Raw genomic sequence first — 23306 nt, forward strand, 5'->3', positions numbered from 1 at the left:
TCTATTTCCTGCAAGCAGAAGCAGTCGTTTTCAGTGCTCTGTTTTCTCAAACACCTCTCCCTATAGTTGTCTGTGTTGCAGATTTTGAGGCTTCATATGCAAATTTCTGGATACATAACTACTTTAGACGACTCCCCCCGTATCATTTATATAGATACGTAGGTAAAAAGCTGGTATTTGGTGAAATTCCATGATAGGAATTCAATTCTATATAAATGATACGGGGGGGAAATCGTCTAAAGTAGTTTTGCATCAAGAAATTTCCATATGAAGCCTCAAATCGGCAACACGGAAAACTAGTTTCTCAGAGAACTGGAAACGACTGCTTTTGCTTGCAGGAAATAGATTGTGATTCAAATCCTTCCGCGCAATACATTATATGGTGCTAAGAATTTAAAAAAAAAAAAAATACTTGAACTTATTTTGATAGTTTTTCTTCGCTTCGAAATTGCCACCCCGTGTCAATTATAGCCGACACCCCGCATGTGGCGTTCTACACGGTGTAGATGCGTCAGTGACGATTGTTGGTTTCGTTTCAATTGGGTCAGAAATTTCATAGATTTTTTTATTTCAAATTAGCCAAAATCTGCAAACTCGAGAAATTTCAGGGGCAAGAATTCCAAAATTTGTATTCATGTTTTTCTTTTGATTTTTAGTTGTAGATCGATGATGCACTGCTCATCAGTTTTATCCCCAACTAAAATGATGTCGTGCAACGTTGTAGATAGTGTAGTATCTTTTATAATATACATAAAAAAAAAGAAGATGTGGTATGATTGCCAATAAGAAATATTTTCTTTTTTCCCTAGCTATTAGCGGGCGCTTAATCCCGCTTTTTTGCAAAATGTATTGTGACGCGTACATGTAGCCTACATGATATTGAAGAACGCGAAATAGAACGTTATCATTGGACGCTTATGTACATTTGAAAATGCCTTTACCAAATCAGGAATATGACAGTTGTTGTCCATTCGTTTGATGTGTTTTGTCATTTCAGTATTTTTGTGATTTTACTATTTAGTCGAGCTAGGAACCGTCTACGTCATAGAGCTTTTATGTCATAACCAAGTTGCGTTAGTTGATGCTCATAAACAATAGGCTGTTTGTTTGGTCTTAGTCCTACTTCGCACTAGTCTTATGCCGAAAACTTGTCATTGATTAGTTGTCTTCTTCCTTCTATTAATGTCTGTATATGAAGTATTTCAATTTTGTACTGTGTCAAGTTACTTTTAAACTGAGACTATAAATTAAAACAAGAAGTCGCACTGAACATTCAAGACAATTTAATTTATGCAACTCTTAATTCAGTTTTATTGGGTTGCTGTCGTTAAGGTCAGACAAGCTCACCATTAAAATGAGTTCAATGCAAGACAGACTGTCCAAAAGACGGTTTGTTTATGTGTTACATATTTGTTTTTCGTTCATTTTTTTACATTAATAAGGCAGTTAGTTTTCTCGTTTGAATAGTTTTACATTGTCTTATCGGGGCCTATTATAGCTGGCTGCGGTATGGGCTTTGCTCATTGTTGAAGGCCGAAACAATGAGGGCCGTGTACGGTGACCTATAGTTGTTGATGTCCGTGTCATTTTGGCCTTTTGTGGATAGTTGTCCCATTGGCAATCATATCACATCTTTTTTACATGTACAATTTACAACTTACTTATACTATCCCTGCAGAAGAAACGCAAAAACTGTTCATCACAATGAAGGTAAAATTAAAACTGCGCAACTGCAGGAACACCTTACAATTATTTCATACACCTGCTAATGGTATTCAAGAAACATGACATGTATGTACTAACAAACCATGAAAAAAGGTTGAGGTCATGTAGACCTTGCATGGATCCAATATACCAAATATAGTAATGACAATTTCACAGGAGACAAAAAAAAGATACTCACAAACCAATCTAGATATCATTTTTGTGCAGGAATTGCATTAAAGTTTTTCAGTTGGCTGCTTTACTGTATGCACAACAAGAGTATGTGTAGAAAAGTTGTATAAACGTGTGATATTTGTTGCATGTTAGGATTGTTCCATGAAAACATGTTGGTCGAGAGAAGGAAATTGAAATTTTAACTATTGGTGTCAAGTACAGCATCAATTTGTAAAGTGTTCTTCAGACACATGTATCACCTGAGATTGCTGCTGTCATGTTTAAATTGTGATTTTTAAAAAAAAATTTCATGTCATAAAATATTGAGAAAGTTGTTTTTTTTTATCATAAAAGCATCTTCTGACTAGAGTAAGGTTTGACAATCACAGATTGAAACTAAATACTGAGCAGTTGATGGTGGAATGTAGGAAAGACATGTCTCGCTTCCTCTCAAATGTAAATGCAAGTGAAATAGAATCCACAAAATGCCTTCAGTTTACTTTGTTCAAGTATATTTTTTGTTCATGTATATATAATTGTTTACTTTTTAACAAATTGTGACTTAGAAGGAGTTGTCTCATTGGCACTCATTCTACTTTTATTGTATCTATGGCTGCTGAAATGGAACAATTATCTAAGAAGAAATCTAATTTTCAGTTCAGTTTTGTGATAACCCATCACAAGGGACAAAGACATTATCCATCGAGGGGTTCAACATGTCATAATAACAAAGGTTAATATAAGCATCAGACACTTTCACCTTATATTTGGCCCTATATTTCATATACTGGCATATGATCATTATCTTTTTACCTTTATTAATTTAAGTAACAATAAAAAATTCAATAAATAAAAAAACTGACTTGAAATAATATCCATATTACAGAATTCGTTAAAGCTGTATCTGAATAAAAATGCATTGAATGTATCCAATAAACAAAGGAGTTTTGATAAAATAATGCAATTATTACTTTAATTAATATTTAAAACTACATGAAGAACGTTTTTTTTTTTAGTGTCTCTTTCCGATCTTATCAATTAGACATGGCACTTTCAGTAGAATTAAAATTTTGTTTTCTAGTGTTTATTTAAGCTTCTTCTCCTTCTCCTTCCTCTTCCTCGAACTCTCCTTCCTCTTCAGCTGTTGCGTCCTGGTATTGTTGATATTCTGATACCAAATCATTCATGTTGGATTCGGCTTCTGTGAATTCCATCTCGTCCATACCCTCACCAGTGTACCAATGCAAGAAAGCTTTACGACGGAACATAGCGGTGAATTGTTCCGATACACGCTTGAAAAGTTCTTGAATGGCTGTGCTGTTACCAATAAATGTGGCAGACATCTTAAGACCACGTGGTGGAATGTCACAGACGGCTGTCTTGACGTTGTTTGGGATCCATTCAACGAAGTAGCTGCTGTTCTTGTTCTGTACGTTCAACATCTGTTCATCTACTTCCTTCATTGACATACGTCCACGGAACATACAAGCAACTGTGAGGTATCTGCCATGACGTGGATCACAGGCAGCCATCATGTTCTTGGCATCGAACATCTGTTGGGTAAGTTCTGGTACAGTTAAAGCTCTGTACTGTTGGCTACCACGTGATGTCAGGGGTGCAAAGCCTGGGATGAAGAAATGAAGACGTGGGAATGGTACCATGTTGACTGCCAATTTACGGAGATCAGCATTCAACTGACCTGGAAATCGGAGACATGTGGTGACACCGGACATTGTTGCAGAGACAAGATGGTTAAGGTCACCGTATGTTGGTGTTGTAAGTTTGAGGGTTCTGAAGCAGATATCGTATAGAGCTTCATTGTCAATGCAGTATGTTTCATCTGTGTTTTCTACCAATTGATGTACAGAGAGTGTGGCATTGTATGGTTCAACGACTGTGTCTGATACCTGAAATGATAAATAGTAAGTTTAATTTTATTATTTGCAATTGTCCTGCTGGTAAGATTTTCTTTAAATTTAAAAAAAATAAACAAGTCATTAACTTTGAATTCATATCAAAGTTCTTCCAAAACTCAAGGTCATAATTTTTTTTTTTTGCATAGACATACATTTGTAGGTTTCCTATCCCATTAGTTGATTATTATTTTTTGAATGATTATAATTAAATTTCTTAATTGACAATATACAATGTAAATAAATACATTATACCTATTGTCCCAAGTTGGAAGTGGTTAATTAGCCACGACAGTTTAACTGAGAATTTTCTGAGAATTGTCGAAAATTACGCGCTTACCACAGCGCTATCCAAAAATCCTGGGGAGAACACTGTTAAATAGTTTGTTGTTTGTTGCTTTATGTCATATTTGTTTATTTGTTCATTATTATGTTCCTTAATACAAAAATAAGTCTTCTTGTTTGAATTGCATCTGTCATTATTCTATGTAAAGGTTTGGTTTATAGTTGAAGGCTGTATGGTGATCTATAATTTATAAGTTCTATGTCATTTAGTTTCTTGTGGCGAGTTGTCTCATTGACAATCTTACCAGATCTTTATATTTTTATATCAACTCCTTATCTCTGCTCCAGTTGTTATATCAGTTGGGGGTTGATCTTGATATTGAAAGAGCTTCAATTAATACCTAAATAGAAGTTTTTCAAATGACATGACCTAAAACTGATTAGAATTTCATGTAGAGCTATTGCAAACGTAACTGATACCCGTATCATCATGGATGGTTGTTCCAGAACAATTGCCATTGTTATTGATCATGTTAATTGTATTTTAATACTTATACACTGATGATTCAGTTTATTTGTATATACTTACAGTATAATGTATTTATTTTCTTACGATTTTTGTCAAGTGCAGAAAATTTTGAAATGAACAAGTCTTACTCTTATGTTTGTTAAGAATACTTACTTTTGGTGATGGTACAACTGAGAATGTGAGCATGATTCTGTCTGGGTATTCTTCACGGATTTTTGAGATGAGTAGTGTTCCCATGCCTGATCCGGTTCCACCTCCAAGTGAGTGTGTAAGTTGGAATCCCTGAAGACAATCACAGCTTTCAGCCTCTTTCCTGACAACATCAAGAACAGAGTCTACAAGTTCAGCACCTTCTGTGTAATGTCCCTTGGCCCAGTTGTTGCCTGCACCACTCTGTCCGAAAACAAAGTTGTCTGGTCTGAAGATTTGGCCAAATGGTCCAGATCGGACAGAGTCCATGGTTCCGGGCTCCAAATCGACCAACACTGCACGTGGCACATATTTTCCACCTGTAAAATAGTAATGTTGAGTTATTTCTTGTTCATAATTTGTTAGCCTTCATTTAAATCATAATTAGAACTACATAATACTAACTAAATGATACTCTGAAAAAAAAAAGAGTTCTTCCCCCAGATACTGGATATGTATATATGTTCACTACAATGTACTGCTGGTTTACCAAACTTCAAAATGGTAACACCTTTGACTCGTCCTGAGAAGGGAACAGTGCAGTTGTGCATGTTTACTGATATTTTTTTATACATTTATAATCAATGTGCATGTGGGTTATGATAAGTTGATAGTCATGATGATCCATGTCCTGGTATCAAGAAATTGTTTCTATTCTAGAAATTGAATAAAGTGGGGTCACTACTAGCAGTTCCATCTGAAAAAGTAATTAAGTTCCGTAGGTATTGATGAAATGTGACTGATAACATGTTGTACTCTCTGAAACCACAATGCCACTTGAAACTAAACAAAAAAATAAACTTTGTTACCACTAACATGCTGAAAATAGGGTTGGTAAACAAAAATGTACTAGAAAATTTTTCCAAAAAATACAAGGAATTCTATCTTCTCACCATTGATACAAGCTAGGAAAAGGTGTCAATTCCAGTATCAAGATAAAGAAACATTAGATACATGTCTTCATAAAGGGTATTCTCTGAATTATTTTTTATGATATTGAACCTGTATATTTCGCCTTTCATAGGTTCAAAATTATTTTCCAAGTTAAATGGTCATGGTTTTTGTTGACTTATATTCAAGGTAACAGTGTGTTTATGACATAAAAGAGATAAGGTCAGGTGCTGGGAATAATTCACAGCAGTGGAAGGTTCTGAACATTATCAATTTAAAATTAAAGGTTCACATTTGACATTGATTAAATGTCACACATTTCATTTGAATTATACATGTACGGGTCTCTCAAATGGTTTTTGTGCCAAAAATTAATCAGTCTTCAGGAGTAACATATCTTTTGTATATATACACACGTTAGATATTAAGTTCTTTTTTTCTTTAATATTAACTTTCTTCTTTTTTCTTTTAGAATTTGCAGTTTATAGCAGTTCAACAATAGTTATTGTAATTTTATGATGTCCCAATTCCTTAAGACTTCACTTGACATATTTTTTAGACACCTATATCTATTCAGTATTGTTGAAGACGGTATATAAATATATATGTGTATGTCGCTATCTAGTGGTCTTTTGTTTATTAGCATGGTTGAGTTGCAGTCTCATCAACATATACATAGTCATGACAGTATTGTATTCATGTGTCCCTAATAAATTTTATGACCCAAGGAATATTTTATTTAAGACATATATGAACAACAGGACAACTTTAACATGTGTTTGCATGTCAAAGCTTCATTGACAAAAATTTACCGGTGGCTTCATTGTAGTAGACGTTTATTCTTTCTAACTGTAAATCTGAATCTCCATGGTAGGTTCCTGTGGGGTCAATACCGTGTTCGTCTGAGATAACTTCCCAAAACTAGAAGTAATAAAGCTTACTGTAGAATGGAATCATTGAAGGTAAAGAAATACATGTACATGTCAAAGAACCAAACTTATGGATCTTTCCCAGAAAGTAGGTATATACATGGAGATCGAGTAGTAATTTTGACGAGAAAACTTGTTTCCCCATAAGGTCAACGGCTAGCATGCAATTAACCGTTGTCTGCAGCAGCATGCAATAAAATTATACATGTACTATTATTGCTAAAAAGCAGATCCCCAAAGCATTATAAGAAAAATAAATATCTATTTTCAACAAAGATCTATAAAATAAAAAGTTATTCCCCGTGTAATTGTTCCCTCTTTTGGAGGCAAGTTATAGTGGAAATTGAGAGACATGCCTTTTCAAAACAATTTCCAACCAATTTGGTCCAAACAAATGCTGTAATTGAATGTAAGGGCCCGATTATTAAGGTTTTTTTTACTAAAAATTTACATTAACTACATGTACAAAATCTATATACTTGAATGTAACCAATAATAATAGAACTCACATATCAAATTTTCAATTAAATTTAACATTGTAATGCCACATGTACATTCTTGCATCAATTTTGTGACAAGAGATTAAATATGCACAATAAAAACAAAATACACAATGAATACACACATTCAACTAATCCAGACAATGTTCTATTTAATAATTAAATTACAAAGTTCTATAAATACATGTAGTTCTATAAATCAATATACTGTAAGTCTGTGTTTGTCTCTCTAGATTTACTTGACTGAGAGGTTTACTTCTTATTCAAGATGTTTGTTTCGTTTAAGTTATTCAAATTTCAGAAGTGCCTATACATACATGTACAAAAATGTATGTATGACTTTCATTTCTTCTTTAAATAGTTCTCTCAATTTACAAAAGGAAATTTAATTAGAAACTGGTGAAGTGTTAAGATTGATATGTATTGCATAGCAACATCGATACACATTGATAATACAGTACAGCTATTGAATCAAGTTCATCATTTATTATCAATGAAAGTCTTTTCAAGCAAGAAAAGCATTTAAATATCACTTTATCGGACAAGGTCATGTATTTAACAACTGTATTTTATGGTTGTCATAACGAACTTGAGAACCTTGGGCCATTTAATTTATCAACATTAATAAATATGTTTGTTTTAATATATAAGACATGTACAATGTTACTCATAGTTTACAAGTATTCTTTACCTAAAAGCTTTTGTTATATACATGTACATGAATTTCAGAAACATTTTTTTTTCAAATATTTCTTGTTATGTCATTTTAGCTGGATTTTAATCAACTTTGTACAATATATTTATAGAAACAGAAGTGCTAAAGGCTGGATTTATAATTGGGGTTATAATTGTTACATACATTTATATTGTTATCATTTTCATCAGTCCAAATAAATATGACATCTCAGAATGGCCGGGAGGCTTCACAGCAAAAATTAAATTAAGACTTTCTGGAAGTCATTTTTAGGACTATCTTTATATCTAATAAAATCGACCATATAATAAAATTTTATATTTTTCGTCTAGAATGTTGCTGTCTATTTCCACATTTCAGTACTCATCAGTGAGAACAAAATTGTTTGACCAAATTATAATAAAACTATCAAAAGTTCGTCATGTTTGCGCTCGTCTCCTACTGCTGGCCTTTGTTAGTCTAGCATGATTTTTTTTAAGGCCTCCTGGTGCAGGATTTTCTCCCCCTGTTTATTCCATAGTCCAAGATTACTCTGACGTCCAACAGCTGTTTTGCCAGACAAGCTGGGGCCGTGGGACGTCAGAGCTCGTCCCATATCAAAAAGTGGATATTTGCCCACCCAAAATAGATGCGTTGCATCGTCGCTTCTGGTGCCGATTGAGGGCCTTGGAATTTTATAAATCGGGCATCAATTTGTTCATTTTTCATTTATCTCTTCATTTATGTAAGTTTCACCTACCTGCCAACCTTTACTTTTCCATATTTTAACAGTTTTCACAGAGACCCATCAATTTCTGCATTTTGACTTTCATTTTCAAAGATTATCACGTGACCACGATAAAACATTGCAATGACCATAATGTAACACTTCGTTCATTTATCATGCAAGTTATCTATATGTCCGAGAGCTTCCGATTGTTAACGTGGTCGGAACTAATTGCTTAATACCGATCTCCTGTGAAGGAGGTGAAAAAATATAAATATTTGCATATTTGAGTCTCGAGGCCACGAACTCTCGTAGCTTGACTTCCATTTGAAAGTGAAAGTCAAAATGCAGAAATCGATGGGTCTCTGTGAAAACTGTTAAAATATGGAAAAATAAAGGTTGGCAGGTAGGTGAAACTTACATAAATGAAAAATGAACAGATTGATGCCCGATTTATAAAATTCCAAGGACCTCAATCAAATGGCACCAGAAGCGACGAAGCAGCGCATCTATTTTGGGTGGGCAAATATCCACTTTTTGATATGGGAGAGTTCCGACATCCCACGGCCCCAGCTTGTCTGGCAAAACAGTCGTTGGATGTCAGAGTAATCTCCTCAGAGTTATCTCGACTATTTATTCCATTGTGTATTTTACTGAAACTCTTTGATCAGGTTGTCATCTCTCAAGACACATTCACCATTTTGATTTTCATTCTTAATTTATCCAATGAAATTAAATAATCTAGATCTACCTTTAAAAATTAAAGTTGACAGGTCAGGTCAATAGTGAAAAGGTTGGCACCAACACCAGTGCCAACACCACATTGTTTATTTGAAAAAAATGAAGCTGCTAGGTGAACACCAGAAAAACAAAAAAAGTGTAAATTATCTCCAAAGGATTTAGCTACTGTACAGCACTGCTTGCACACTTTCCCCTGTAATAAAATTTTAATTGTCCTGATAACACCTTCAAACGTTATTTGGGGGTTTATCCCATTGGTGACCGGATTACTGAAAAGGTTGGGAGTGGCCACATTCTTTTTGGCGCTACAGGTAAAATAAATAATAAAATATGCTAGATATAACGATGTCGAACTTTAAACAGACCCTTCTCAGAAGGAATCCCGCCAAAATTATGTAATAAATTTGTTTCTGGCAAAATAAAGTAGATCTGGAATGTCGATAGGCTTGAGTTGTCCCCCCGTTGCACTTATTCAAGCCACGTGGTTTCGACCCATTGTTTTTTTTCAAATTCATTACAAACTGAAATATTTGTTTATTTTCAGAATCGATATATATGATTGATGATTATCATATTTAATTTCTGTTGAATGTGGTTTAGAATAAATTTATAATTAATTCAGATTATTGCTGGCGTTCTCAAATTTTGATTGTCATGATTTGACCGCCCTTTTTCACAAATTTTGTACCGCTTCAACTTGAAACATGTATGAATTTTCTGTAATCGAAAACCTTTTAAATCATAATTAAAGAGAAAATGTCGAACGATATACTGTTAAAATAACCAAATTTACTTCTGGTTTGATAATTTTATTCAGAAACCAATCCCGCCGCAATCGGCCATTGAATGAATGAATCATAAGCCGATAAGGAAACAAATAAATTAAACCAACCTATTCAATTTACTTTAAACCGATATAATATAGAACTGTATACTGACCTTAGCTCCAATTTGGTTTCCACACTGACCAGCTTGCATATGTACGATTTCCCTCATTTTCAAATTTTTCTCAGACCGTTAGTGAAACTTGTATCAGACTTCGTTCAAACAGCGTTGCTATGGATTTGATTGTGTCAACGTATTTATATCAGTAAATCGGTGCCGCGTCACCAGTTTCCTTCATACGCAGAATGAGATACATGACACACTTCTATTTTAAAATTTATAATTTAGATATTCTTTAGTGTGTTCTGCATCATTTCGTTTGCACAATCGGGGTTATTGATTATCAATGATCATTTTGTCCTATGTATTTTAATAAGAGACATGAGGTGAATGCATAAGTAATGAATTAATGAGAGATGTATTAGATAGCTAGGGATTAGACTGAGGATTAGATTAACATGATTCGACTGCCTTTATAAACACTAGGGGATATATATATATATATATATAGGGCCTCTTCCTATATCGTATCTGAAGGTATACACAGACGTGCCGCTGCTATGTATCATGGGTTTACTTTCTTCACATCACAAATATATTAAAGGGGTGCAATTTCACGGATGTTTTATTTTTCTAATAACCAAATAACAACGGGTCATAAATTTGCATCTGTCTGATAAGGCGATCTGTGTATTTACACGGTATATTGCTCCTTTTATTAAATAATTTATTTAATTAACATAAATTGACCTTGTCAAATGCATATTATAATGTAGTTTGCTGGAACTTTTTTTACAACGGGTGTCCCCAAGCGGAGTAAGCCTGGGGTGAACGGAGATTTCAGGCCCCGTGTAGTATAGGGAGCTACTTCAGGGTTGTCGCTATTTTTATGGTTTATACCTCTTTTATACCTCTTTTGTCCAGATTTTTCACTTAAACAAGTCCATATTCTGTCTAGTTTGAGGACTTGCAGACATTTCATGATCATCAAAATCCTGGATTTGCATCTGCCCCCCCCCCCCCTTTTTAGCAAGTGGTACGTATACATATACACTCTCTTTAAAGAATACAAAGTGAAAACAACATGTATGATCATGTATGAATTCCATGCGTCTGAAGCACTTTTCTGGATTTACTTCCATCAGCTACAAATCCAAATATTTGTAATTAAGACAAACATGTACTACCGACAAGAACCGAAATACATGCAGTTTTCACCATTTTTTTTGCAATGAAGTTAAAATTAATAACAAGATTTATAAACGGACATTTTAAAAAGGATTGTTATGAATCATGTCACTGGTACTGAAGAACTGACTATACTGAGTGGGTCTCATTGGGGTTTAAGCGTGACGCGGGATTGCCGATTTTTTGTAAACGTGACACGTGAAAGTCAAATTATTGTGCCGTGAGAACGGGAAATGAAGTCTAGCGGGACACGGGGAATTACAAAAAATGAGAATTGCTTACATGCATAGCGTAAGCGGGATAAGGGAATCTGACAAAACAGTAAGCGGGATCCGGGATTAGAACCCACAATAAGACCCCCATACTGAGCTGATGCTAACCTCGGGGATTAATGTCCATCAGCAGAGGGATCGGGACCACATATAAATATATACATGTATAGTATGTCATTTAAATCTTTAAAAAGTTTCATTACATTCTGTTGTGTGATTTCAGAGAAGTTGCGATGACAATCTGTTGCAGCAGTATATATGGCAAATAAGTTCAAAGGGGCGTAACTCCTAGAGAAAAAAAATTGAATCGTAATTTCCTGTCGATATGCAGGACTGACGGACGGACAGACGGACGGATCAACACTATTATACCCTCCGCAACTTCGTTGTGTGAAGTATAATAACACTTTGCATCTGTCTGCGAGGGCATCAAATGTGTCTCCTATATAATATGTCATTTTTGTTATAATGTAATAAAGTAACTTCAAAGTTGAGTGCTCGGGCATTTTGCGCTTTTTTCCAAGTGTGTTTTTCTCTGATTTTTTTTTGGTGAAAAAGGGGGGGGAGGGTTATAGGGAGTGATCCCGAAGTCCCAAAAATAGACGCTGCATGAATGGCGAACTCATGGCGTTATAAACACCCTTTCGGGCCGTATTCCAATAAATTAATCAATAAGCCTACTGGCAAATTTCCGAGTCACGATTAGTGAAAATTACGAATTACGACCGCGAAACAAAAGTCCGACCCCGCCGTACCGAAAAAAGATTCATTCCACATTTTCATTGTTTTTTCCCGACATGTAACTCCCTACGGAAATATTCGGGCCCACTATGCCTACCTAGATCTGCCTCTCTATTTATGATTTCAAGACAATCCTCTGACACAAACTTATGGTTTTAAAAGCTTAATGTATTTGTTTATTGTGGAACCAAAGGACCATAAAGCGCACGAATCAATTTATAAACAAGACTTGAAAGTTTATAACAGAGAATATGTATTATACATCGAATAGCCTAAAGAAAATCGTAGGAAAACATTGGATTATTCCCCTTTGCTCAGCTATGTATATAAATTTTGTTAAAGTATGTGAATCTTTTTTTCTGATATGTGTGTGTTGGTGTATGTGTGTATGTGTGTGTATTTTGGAAGGTGGAAGAAATGGGTTCTTGGGTAACACACATTTTCAACTTAAATATAAAAATATTTCCAACCAATGACATATATACGAATAAAAAGAAATCGAATTTTAAATAAAACAAACTCCTCTGAAACTTAGTTTATTCTTTCAAGATTCTTGGAGTTTTTATTTTATTTAAACAATTCTAAGCATCTCCCGACATAAAATGAATTTGTATTTTTTATATGATTCACGTGAAAATTAAATAATGCAAAAAAATAATTATAATATTATCTCGACACATCTATACTATTAAACGAGAAGACCTCATATTTTGTGTCGCTTCTCTTCCTGTCACAATAGATTAATCATCATGCCTCTGTGTCTTATAGGTAACATGCATAGTCGCATTTGTCATCCATTCTTATGATTATTCAGATTGAGTTATTTTGGGAGAAAAACGACAAAAAGGCTGCACAACTACATCCAATCGTATGATGGATAACAAAAATGTAAAATAGATAAGCCAATCAGAGCGTTCTCCATATTATGGTTTATGGGTCAATCGTATGATGGATAACAAAAATGAAAAATAAATAAGCCAATCAGAGCGTTCTCCATATTATGGTTTATGGGTCAATCGTATGATGGATAACAAAAATGAAAAATAAATAAGCCAATCAGAGCGTTCTCCATATTATGGTTTTTGGATCGCAAGAACCACAACTATTATACCTCCTTATAGAGAGGACAATTATTTTTCGCGTTTATCTACATGTACAATGTAAGCTACAATTATAATACTATGATATATAGAGACTTTCTGTATAATTCTGTCTACTGTTTTCTTTGAAATGACTATTTAAGGGGTCCTACCAGTTGCATATATATTGAAATAAGTAAAACATGTGGAAAAAAGAATGTGTCCATAGCACACGGATGCCACATCGGCATTATTATTTTCTATGTTCAGTGGACCGTGAAATTGAGTAACATCTCTAATTTGGCATTCAAAATTAGAAAGATTATATCATGGGGAAAATAATTATTTACTAAGTTTCGAGTTGATTGAACTTCAACTTCATCAAAAACTACCTCGACAAAAAAGTTAAACCAGAAGGACAGACGGACGGACGAACGGACGAACGAACGGTCGCACAGACTAGGAAACATAATGCCCTTAAATGGAGCATAACAATTTATTGTTGAAAGTGAAAGTAGTGATTTGGCCAAAATGAAAGTAGGGTGGAGACTTGAGGGAGGCAGGACTTTTTCGGGACGTCAGGATCGGGTGTTTTTAAGGAGTGATCATTTCGTGATCCGGGATTTTTTTTTCGAATTTCGGGATGTCAAGATATGATAGTCTTTTAAAAAATTCGGCACCTCGGGATTTCATGTTTTTAAGCCCATATTTCGGGATGAGGACCCCTCCGAACCGTGACCCTTCAAATTAGCCTTCGTCGTTTATACAAGATCCATTGGGATGTTAACAGGGCTCTCAAAAGAAAAAAGCACGGATGGATTGTCCTAGAAGCATATCTATTTTTGTTAGAATAATAATGTTCTATAAGCAGTTACATTTATTTTATGTTTGAAGCGGTGCAAATTTTTAATTTGATAATTTGATTTGACTTTTACAAAGAAAATGCATTGTAGCAAAGGGGTAGAATAATTGTTGTTTGATGCCAGAGACATGAACATAATTGAATTTAACAGAAAAGAAACAGATAACGGACTTAGGAACAAAAGTGAGGGGGCTTTTGATACCTTTTATGAAATTCTACAGACATAATATCTTTTACAAAAATTCATCCTACAACAGTTTACAACTGTGTATGCCCGCAATTTCGCGGATGTGATCTAGTTGTAATAAAATTGAGAATGGAAGTGATGTCACACTAAACCCAAAAACATACAAATGAAAAAAAAACAAAAAAAACAACATTCAAAAGTAACAAAAGCAAGACGCCCTTGACTTGGGCCAGGGGCGCAAAAATGCGGCCAGGTTAAATTAAACATGTTTTGTGAGATGCCACCTCCCCCTATACTCTAGCCATAGAATAAAAAGGGGCGAAAAATACAAGAGGGATATTCAAACTAAACGAAAATAAACTGACAACGGCATGGTTAAAAAAGAAAATGACAAAGAGACAAATATAAGTACACAAGACACAACACAGAAAACTTAAGAATAAGCAACACGAACCCCACCAAAAAATAAAGAAACACACAGTAAAAACTCAGCCTGATCCGATGTCAGAATAGGTAACAAAAGAAACAAAGCAAAATTACAATGATACATAAAAAACAACAGACTACATTTGCCATTAATCAAAGCTTACCTATAGAAGTATGTAAGTAAAAGCGAATTCAGCAAACAATCCATACATGAAATAAAGACGAAAAGCTATAGAACGCCATGACTGCCTTATGTTGATAATCAGCTCACAATATTATATGCAGTTGTCACACCATTATATGCAGTGCTCACAACATTATATTCAGTGCTCACAACATTATATGCAGTGCTCACAACATTATACGCAGTGATCCAAACATTATATGCAGTTGTCGGGACATTATATGCAGTGCTCACAACATTATATGCAGTTGTCGGTACATTATATGCAGTGCTCACAACATTATATGAAGTGGTCACAACATTATACGTTTTTTGTTGATGAGGGTGATGACCAGTGATGGTGATGATGATGATTGATACAATTGTATGTGATGGCGGTGGTTCATTCGGTAAACTTCGGAATTTTTTATCGGAAATTACCGAATACAGTCATAATTGATAGTGCCCCGCAAACAAATTGAAACAGTTGTTGAAATCATGTTACTATCAAGGTAATTCGATTGAAAACTATATCAGAAAAAAACACGCCTACTACAATTTTAATAATTTATTGGAAGTTCATTCTGCATGAGGAAAAGATGAAACTAAGAGGTGAATGAATGAACTAGTTCTGTCCGTCGTAAGAAATACGCATGGCATAATGTTAGTTAAATAATGATAATTTTAGTTACTGAAATATCGAAGGAAAATTTGTATGATATATGCCTCGAGTTAATTTCAGGCTACTGAAGAACTTTAGCAAGATGCCACTTTTAGTCAGTACTCAGTTTCAAAAAGCTTAATTACATTTTAAATAAAATAGTCAGCTTTCTATAAGACCTAAGTGTCATATTACGCTAGCTTATTTAACATGACTTTACAATTTACATCAATTATTCCATTTTTTACAAGCTTTTTAGCACGTCAAGCAGTTTGTCTTCTAAATATGAGCAGCAGCCTTATATGGAATATAAACTTTCATAAGAAATATTTACCCTTTCAAGACCCAGTTTAACCGTTTTAATTTATAGTTATCATCTCTTATGAAAACTGAGTTTGTGGGGTGAATAAAACGTTTACTACGTTTGTTCGTCAGTCTGCACGGTTAATATATGAAAAAGGTGGTATGCTTGCCAATGAAACAACTTTCCACAAGAGACCAAATGACACAGAAATTAACAACTATAGGTAACAGTACGGCCTTCAACGATGAGCAAAGTCCATACTGGCCACATAGTCAGCTATAGAAGGCCCCGAAATGATAAACGTAAAACATTCCAAAACGAGAAAACTAACGGCTTAATTTATGTACAAACAAACGAACGAAAAAAAAACAAACATGTAACACATCAACAAACGACAACCACTGAAATACAGGCTCCTCCTGACTTGGGACAGACACATACATACAGAACGCGGCGGGTTTTAACATGTTATCGGGATCCCAACCCCCTCTAACCTGGGACAGTGATGTAACAGAACAACATAAGAACGAACTATGAAAATCAGCTGAAAAAGGCTTAACTCATCAGATGGATACAAATATAAATACATCTAACTAACAAAAAACCAGAGTGGACGTGGCCGGGTACTTGTATATCCCAACAACAAAAAGACACTAAGTACTGATATGAGAGTTCTCGTAGTTACTGACAGCTAGTTCAAAGCCACTAACAAACTAATAAAAAAAAATCATGCATCTGAGTTTTGCATTTAGGTAAAGATTGAAACAAACTGTGAATATTTTTCGTTATCCGGAAAGTTACCTTTGACGATGGATCTTAATTGTTTCTGTGGGGCTTCTTTCTCTTGTATATGGATCACTCACGGGGTAAAAATTGAAAAAAAATTGAAACTTATTTGACTTTTATGTATAGCATAGTCCTGGGAACAGTATACCTAACTATATATATGTGTTCCTGCATAGTCCGAATTATATACTTAAAATGATTAAAATTCACAAAAAAGTTATTTTGCACTATAAATTCTGTGCCATGCCTTTTTAAAATAAGATTGAACATCGTATATGTTTAAGTAAAATTCTATTTCGAATAACATCGCTGACCAACATTAATAATAATAATAAAAAAATATGCAATGAACAGTATACTTCTGACAGATATTTGGTTCTCCTTGAAAAATACTGGGTCATAACATATTTAAATTGCAGTCCCGAGTAATCTGAAGATATTCATTTAGAGTTAAATGATCAAAAATGCACAATTATATATGTAGGTGTCTAAAGTGCGATGGGGACGCTAAAGTACGATGGTAACGCTAAAGTGCGATGGTCTACGCTAAAGTGCGATGCTTCCATACGCTAAAGTCCGATGGTCCGCGAAAGTATAGACGTTAGAAAAGTAGTTCGAGAATGACGATTTGATTAACAATTTTTACACCAAATGTCCATGACTTACGATTAATTGATTTAATTTAACCGTTCTGTGTCGGCTGAATCACAATGTTTATTTTTTCGAGTGCTGGAAGAAGGACTTGTATCCTACAGTTTTTACTATATATAGATACCAAATAGTATACGCATACTTATCCTGCTTCTATTTGAACGGATACATTCGAATCATTGTTTATGTGGCAGTTTACTTTGTAATCCCCGTTAAAATGCCGTCGATTCTATTATGTGTCAAATTAAAATTACAATACGAATTCAGACCTTCGCGAATATTGTGTCCATTTGTGTCCCAACGGTTCAGGGTTGGACCTCTGCGGTCGTATCGACCTGCGCTCGGCGAAGCAATTTATTAAATACTTAAAGTATATACATATCTTAAAGTTGTGAATATGATGAAACTGATCATCAAAATAAGTTCAAAATGCCCTGGTGTGGAATAAATTTGTGGTAAATTGATCATACTTCTTAATTTCCTTATTTCAATCAATTTTAAATATTGCATACTGCCTTAATGATAACACGACTTTAATAACTGTTTCAATTTGTTTGCTGGTCATTATCAATTATGGATTCGGTAATTTTCCGCTAAAAAAAACCCGAAGTTTACCGACTATCACATACATCAAACATCCTCATCACGATCACTGATCATCACCTTCATCAACAAGAAACATATAAGGTTGTGACCACTGCATATAATGTCCCGACAACTACATATAATGTTTGGACCACTGCGTATAATGTTGTGAGCACTTCATTTAATGTGGTGAGCACTGCATATAATTGTGGTGAGCACTGCATATATAATGTCCCGACAACTGCATATAATGTTTGGACCACTGCGTATAATGTTGTGAGCACTTCATTTAATGTGGTGAGCACTGCATATAATTGTGGTGAGCACTGCATATAATGTCCCGACAACTGCATATAATGTTTGGACCACTGCGTATAATGTTGTGAGCACTTCATTTAATGTGGTGAGCACTGCATATAATTGTCGTGAGCACTGCATATAATGTTGTGAGCACTGAATATAATGTTGTGGCCACTGCATATTATGATGATAATCAATATAAGGCAGTCATGGCGTTCCATAAAAATCAGTTCATTATTTAAGGGCCTTTTGTAGGTAATACCGTATACGACACGAGTTTTTCTCATTGTTGAAAGCCACACATGACCTATATATATAGTATAACTGCTTACATCCTTGTTTTTGGTCTCTGATGGATAAGTATCTTATTAGCAAGTATAATACTTTAGCTCTGTATTTTTATATTCATTTACAAATAAAATATTAATACTTTCAGTTATTTTACTCACAGACAGCGTGTAGGACGGACAGAAGAACTCCCCAATCCGACAATTTATGAGGTTCTGCTTAGATATACAAGATAGACTGCATGATGTAGGTCTCTCTCTATATATAGCTAGAATCATTTGGTTACTTGTGTCGTAGAGGACTGATGCATATATCTCACATTTTTTTTTCCAAAATAAGTATGAGATATAAAACCATTAAATAAAACCAGAGGACCTGCACAATCATGCATCATATTTCAACCATAAATAGAAATAATCTGTACCTCTCATTTTATTCAACGATAAAATATTTATATTTTGCCATTACCTCGCGTGCTAAATGGGGACATACCGTCGCCCCGGATGCCACCTATTCATCTCTGGGCTAAAGATTATATCGGTATTTATATGTTTAACAGCATTAATATTCATGGAAGTAAATTGCTGTCCATGCTCCTATACTTACATATGAAACATACTAAATTTATGTCCTTTAAGTACATAGTTTTAAAACAGTTTTCGTTAACTACCGACTGTAAGACAATAGGGCAAGCTTTGTTGCTACACACCGGAATCTTCATATAAAACAGCACGCGTTGTTAGGTTTCTCACTTTTGCAATCTTCTGTTGAAATATGAGGGAAATTGTACATCTTCAGGCTGGTCAGTGTGGAAATCAGATCGGTGCAAAGGTAGGATTTATTTCTATGATATAGAGACATATATAATACAATATGTATTATATATACAACAAAAGATTTTTTTTCACTCTGGTTTTTACATATTCTTTTTATTATTGTAATTGCAATTTTTCACATCAATTTGACAAAATAAATTAAGTTAGTCATTCGTAAGTTTAATGTTTAAATTGATAACCCTTCACCAAATCGTACCAACAAAACAGCTGTTAAATATGGGACCGTCTTATATTTCAGCTCATCGGTGAAATTCAAAAGTTTTCTTTTTAATAAACATGCATTGGCTGTAATGAGTGTACAGACTCGTACATAATATATTGTTTTAACTGAACTCGTTTGAATGGTTCACTGCAAAAGTAAAGCTTGCAGGAATATAAAATAAAGACCACCACATTGCTATGTGTTCAGTATATTGTTACGTTTTCTCCTTCCAAAGGAGGGGGAAAGGGGGGGGGGGCTACAAATTAAAATTTTAAATGATGTAGCTGATACTTGAATCGAATTTAAATTTAAAATTACACGAAAAGCGAAAATAAAACCCACAGAAAATAATTGAGTAAATGTGATTGATATTTCTGACTGTTGCTAGTAAAATATATTATAATCTTTTGTGAAATATCTATTATAGTTCTGGGAAGTTATCTCAGATGAGCACGGTATTGACCCTACAGGAACCTACCATGGAGATTCAGATTTACAATTAGAAAGAATAAACGTCTACTACAATGAAGCTACAGGTGAGTAAACTATAACGGAGAAAGATCATTAGATTATAAAAAACAGTATGGATTTTAGTTTTATGGGTTTTGCTTATTGTTGAGGGCAATACGATGATCTATAGAATAGCTAACTTCAATACGGCATATGATCTTTTGTAGACAATTGTCTGTCATTGTTATTCATGTCACATCTTCGTATATCTTTTGATTATTTGACAGATTCATGAGGCCAGACATTAATCTTATATCGTTCATGAATTGTAACAGATCTCTTTATGAGGGTCTGGTTCATGGGCTTATAGTATATGAATTTAAGAGCAGAATGAATAAATTAAAAAAATAATGTAATAAGCCAAAAAGTTATAAGAGCGAAACAAAAGTTAAAGCAATGCATAAAAAGGACCACCGTCCCATTTTAAAAGACCCTTATCTATCAATGAATAATAATGTTTTTCTAAAATGTGTCCTAGCATTTTTTTTTAATTTATACCTTTAATAGACATGCATTATTTTTTTAAAATACAACAAGCTTATATTCCTATCTTTGTTACATTTGTTCTATAGAATAGTTTTGTATGAAATAACAACCCCTTTCAGAATACCATTGACATTTTATCATCTGGATATAACGCTGTATTCCGGTTGTTTAACATGTTCACTTATGACTGTTTGTCTTTACCAGGAGGAAAATATGTTCCACGTGCTATCCTGGTCGATTTGGAGCCTGGTACAATGGATTCAGTCAGGTCTGGACCATTTGGCCAGATCTTTAGACCGGACAACTTTGTCTTCGGACAGAGTGGAGCCGGAAACAATTGGGCCAAAGGACATTACACTGAAGGCGCTGAGCTTGTGGACTCTGTTCTTGATGTTGTCCGAAAGGAAGCAGAGGGTTGCGACTGTCTTCAAGGATTTCAACTAACACACTCGCTTGGTGGCGGAACAGGATCAGGCATGGGAACTCTCCTTATCTCCAAAATCCGTGAGGAATACCCTGATAGAATAATGAATACATTTTCAGTTGTACCATCACCGAAGGTATACATCTAGATATACAAATATTAGATTAAGATAATATTAACAGGTTTTTGTTTGTATTAATGAGTAAAAAATATGACGTTAAGCTAAGATCAATGAAAAAAAAAACCAATCGAAATCGAAAATCTTAAATCCAGATGAAAACACAATATAGACGTTTGCAGCATCTTAATATAAAAGAACTAAATTATTTAAGGAGTGCTGACTGTAATATGTTTTCTGTCTACGAAGAAACAACTTAAAAATTGTGATGCACACTAAATAACTTGCGTAGCGGGTTATTTTAGAGTGTGCACCACATTCCTTATAATTTAATTCTAATCTATTTTAAACCGGAGTAAACCAAGAAAAAAACGTCGATGACGTCAGGATTACATGACAAAATTATGTTTACGAGCTGATAAACACAAAAAACGTCAGCCAATCAGAAGAATCGTTACATCCAAAATTATTTTGTTTAACAATACAAATCTGATAATGAATATATAAGTCGGTACCCTGTGCATATTCAGTCGTAAATGATGTTGTGTAGAAATTTGTATTTTTCAAGTAAACCGTGTACACAGGGATCTTTACATGCAAATTTATTGTTATATTGAAACTGGCATATTTACATATTGTTAATGTTTTGATACAGAAAACTCCTTGTAAATTTATACGATAGTATTTTTGCTATAATTATTTTAGAAAAAGGTAATGTAACTTTTAGAAAAGATCTTAGATATAAACTCTTATGACTTGCTATCTAAGTGGAAAAGCTGTACAAAGACTTTTTGGTATATTGATCTATTTCAGGTATCAGATGTAGTTGTAGAACCATACAATGCTACCTTATCCGTTCATCAATTGGTTGAAAACGCCGACGAAACTTTCTGTATTGACAACGAGGCTCTGTATGATATTTGCTTCAGAACTTTGAAACTGACTACTCCTACCTATGGAGATCTTAATCATCTGGTCTCAGCGACAATGTCAGGTGTTACAACCTGTCTTCGATTCCCAGGTCAGCTGAATGCAGATCTACGCAAACTTGCTGTTAACATGGTTCCATTTCCACGTCTCCACTTCTTTATGCCAGGATTTGCTCCCTTGACATCACGTGGTAGCCAACAATATAGGGCATTGACTGTACCGGAACTGACACAACAAATGTTTGATGCAAAGAACATGATGGCTGCAAGTGATCCCAGACATGGTCGATATCTTACATGTGCTTGCATGTTCCGTGGGCGTATGTCAATGAAGGAAGTCGACGAACAAATGTTGAACGTCCAAAATAAAAACAGCAGCTACTTTGTTGAATGGATCCCCAACAACGTCAAGACAGCCGTCTGTGATATTCCACCACGTGGTCTCAAGATGTCTGCAACATTTGTTGGTAACAGCACTGCTATCCAGGAACTATTTAAGAGAATCTCAGAACAATTTACCGCTATGTTCCGTCGTAAGGCTTTCTTGCATTGGTACACTGGTGAGGGTATGGACGAAATGGAGTTTACAGAAGCTGAATCGAATATGAATGACCTAATTTCAGAATATCAGCAATACCAGGATGCAACAGCGGAAGAGGAAGGAGAATTCGAAGACGAAGAAGAGGAAGCTGAGGAAAACTAAACATATAACCTCTGCTCAAAAGACAGATGTTACAAAGCTTATAACGATAGAGGAGGATTACAGTTGGATTTTTGAACTAGAATTGATGAAGGACTAACTGTTTATTTTTAGCATGTAGCTTCTTAATTTTAAAGAATAAAGTGACAGTCTGTCTTTAATTTGTTCTTCGTGCATGTACAATACAATACTGGTTTCTCTATATCTTCTTTGAGTAACTATTTACGAATAAAGAGGAATGAGACGGTATATTCCAATAAGACATCAGCTCATCGACATAAAATAATCAAAATACATGTACACTCAAAAGTGTTGATTGAGTATACGCAAATGCAATATCATATTCAGAGCTAACTTAGAGAGTTTGAAAATTAAGGCATTTACTCGTATATGTTGCATTGTGTTTTGTTTGGTTAACATCTTTCCCAAATCTTCCTACTCTTATATTAATTATATTTGGTTTTAAAA

General features: G+C 34.5%; 2 protein-coding genes across 4 annotated transcripts in view; one reads left to right on the forward strand and one right to left on the reverse strand.

The window, feature by feature from the left end:
* Positions 1–22994, forward strand: part of LOC139485865 (tubulin beta-4B chain-like) — an 80178-nt gene extending 57184 nt beyond the window's left edge. Inside the window, exons 1-4 of one of the 2 annotated variants that reach the window (XM_071270512.1) lie at positions 19308–19464; positions 20099–20207; positions 20872–21227; positions 22023–22994. In XM_071270512.1, the coding sequence (XP_071126613.1) occupies positions 19408–19464; positions 20099–20207; positions 20872–21227; positions 22023–22841 (1341 nt within the window). In that variant the 5' untranslated portion in view covers positions 19308–19407 and the 3' untranslated portion in view covers positions 22842–22994. Of the gene's footprint in view, positions 1–19307; positions 19465–20098; positions 20208–20871; positions 21228–22022 lie in introns of those variants that run through there. The other variant, XM_071270513.1, reaches the window with a different exon arrangement.
* On the reverse strand, positions 2824–10532 carry LOC139485864 (tubulin beta-4B chain-like). Of its 2 annotated transcripts, none has more exons than XM_071270510.1 (4): positions 10195–10532; positions 6498–6606; positions 4759–5114; positions 2824–3785 (listed from the first exon to the last, which is right to left on the reverse strand). In XM_071270510.1, exons 1-4 carry the CDS (start codon positions 10249–10251, stop codon positions 2967–2969), a joined length of 1341 nt encoding a protein of 446 aa, XP_071126611.1. In that variant the 5' UTR covers positions 10252–10532; the 3' UTR covers positions 2824–2966. The 2 variants fall into 2 exon arrangements, with proteins under 2 accessions (XP_071126611.1, XP_071126612.1); XM_071270511.1 differs by having other exon boundaries at positions 6498–8151; positions 9145–10341.
* Positions 22995–23306: the final 312 nt, after the last annotated feature.

This window comes from Mytilus edulis, chromosome 8 (assembly GCF_963676685.1).
Source record: "Mytilus edulis chromosome 8, xbMytEdul2.2, whole genome shotgun sequence".
NCBI classification, from domain to species: Eukaryota; Metazoa; Mollusca; class Bivalvia; order Mytilida; family Mytilidae; genus Mytilus; species Mytilus edulis.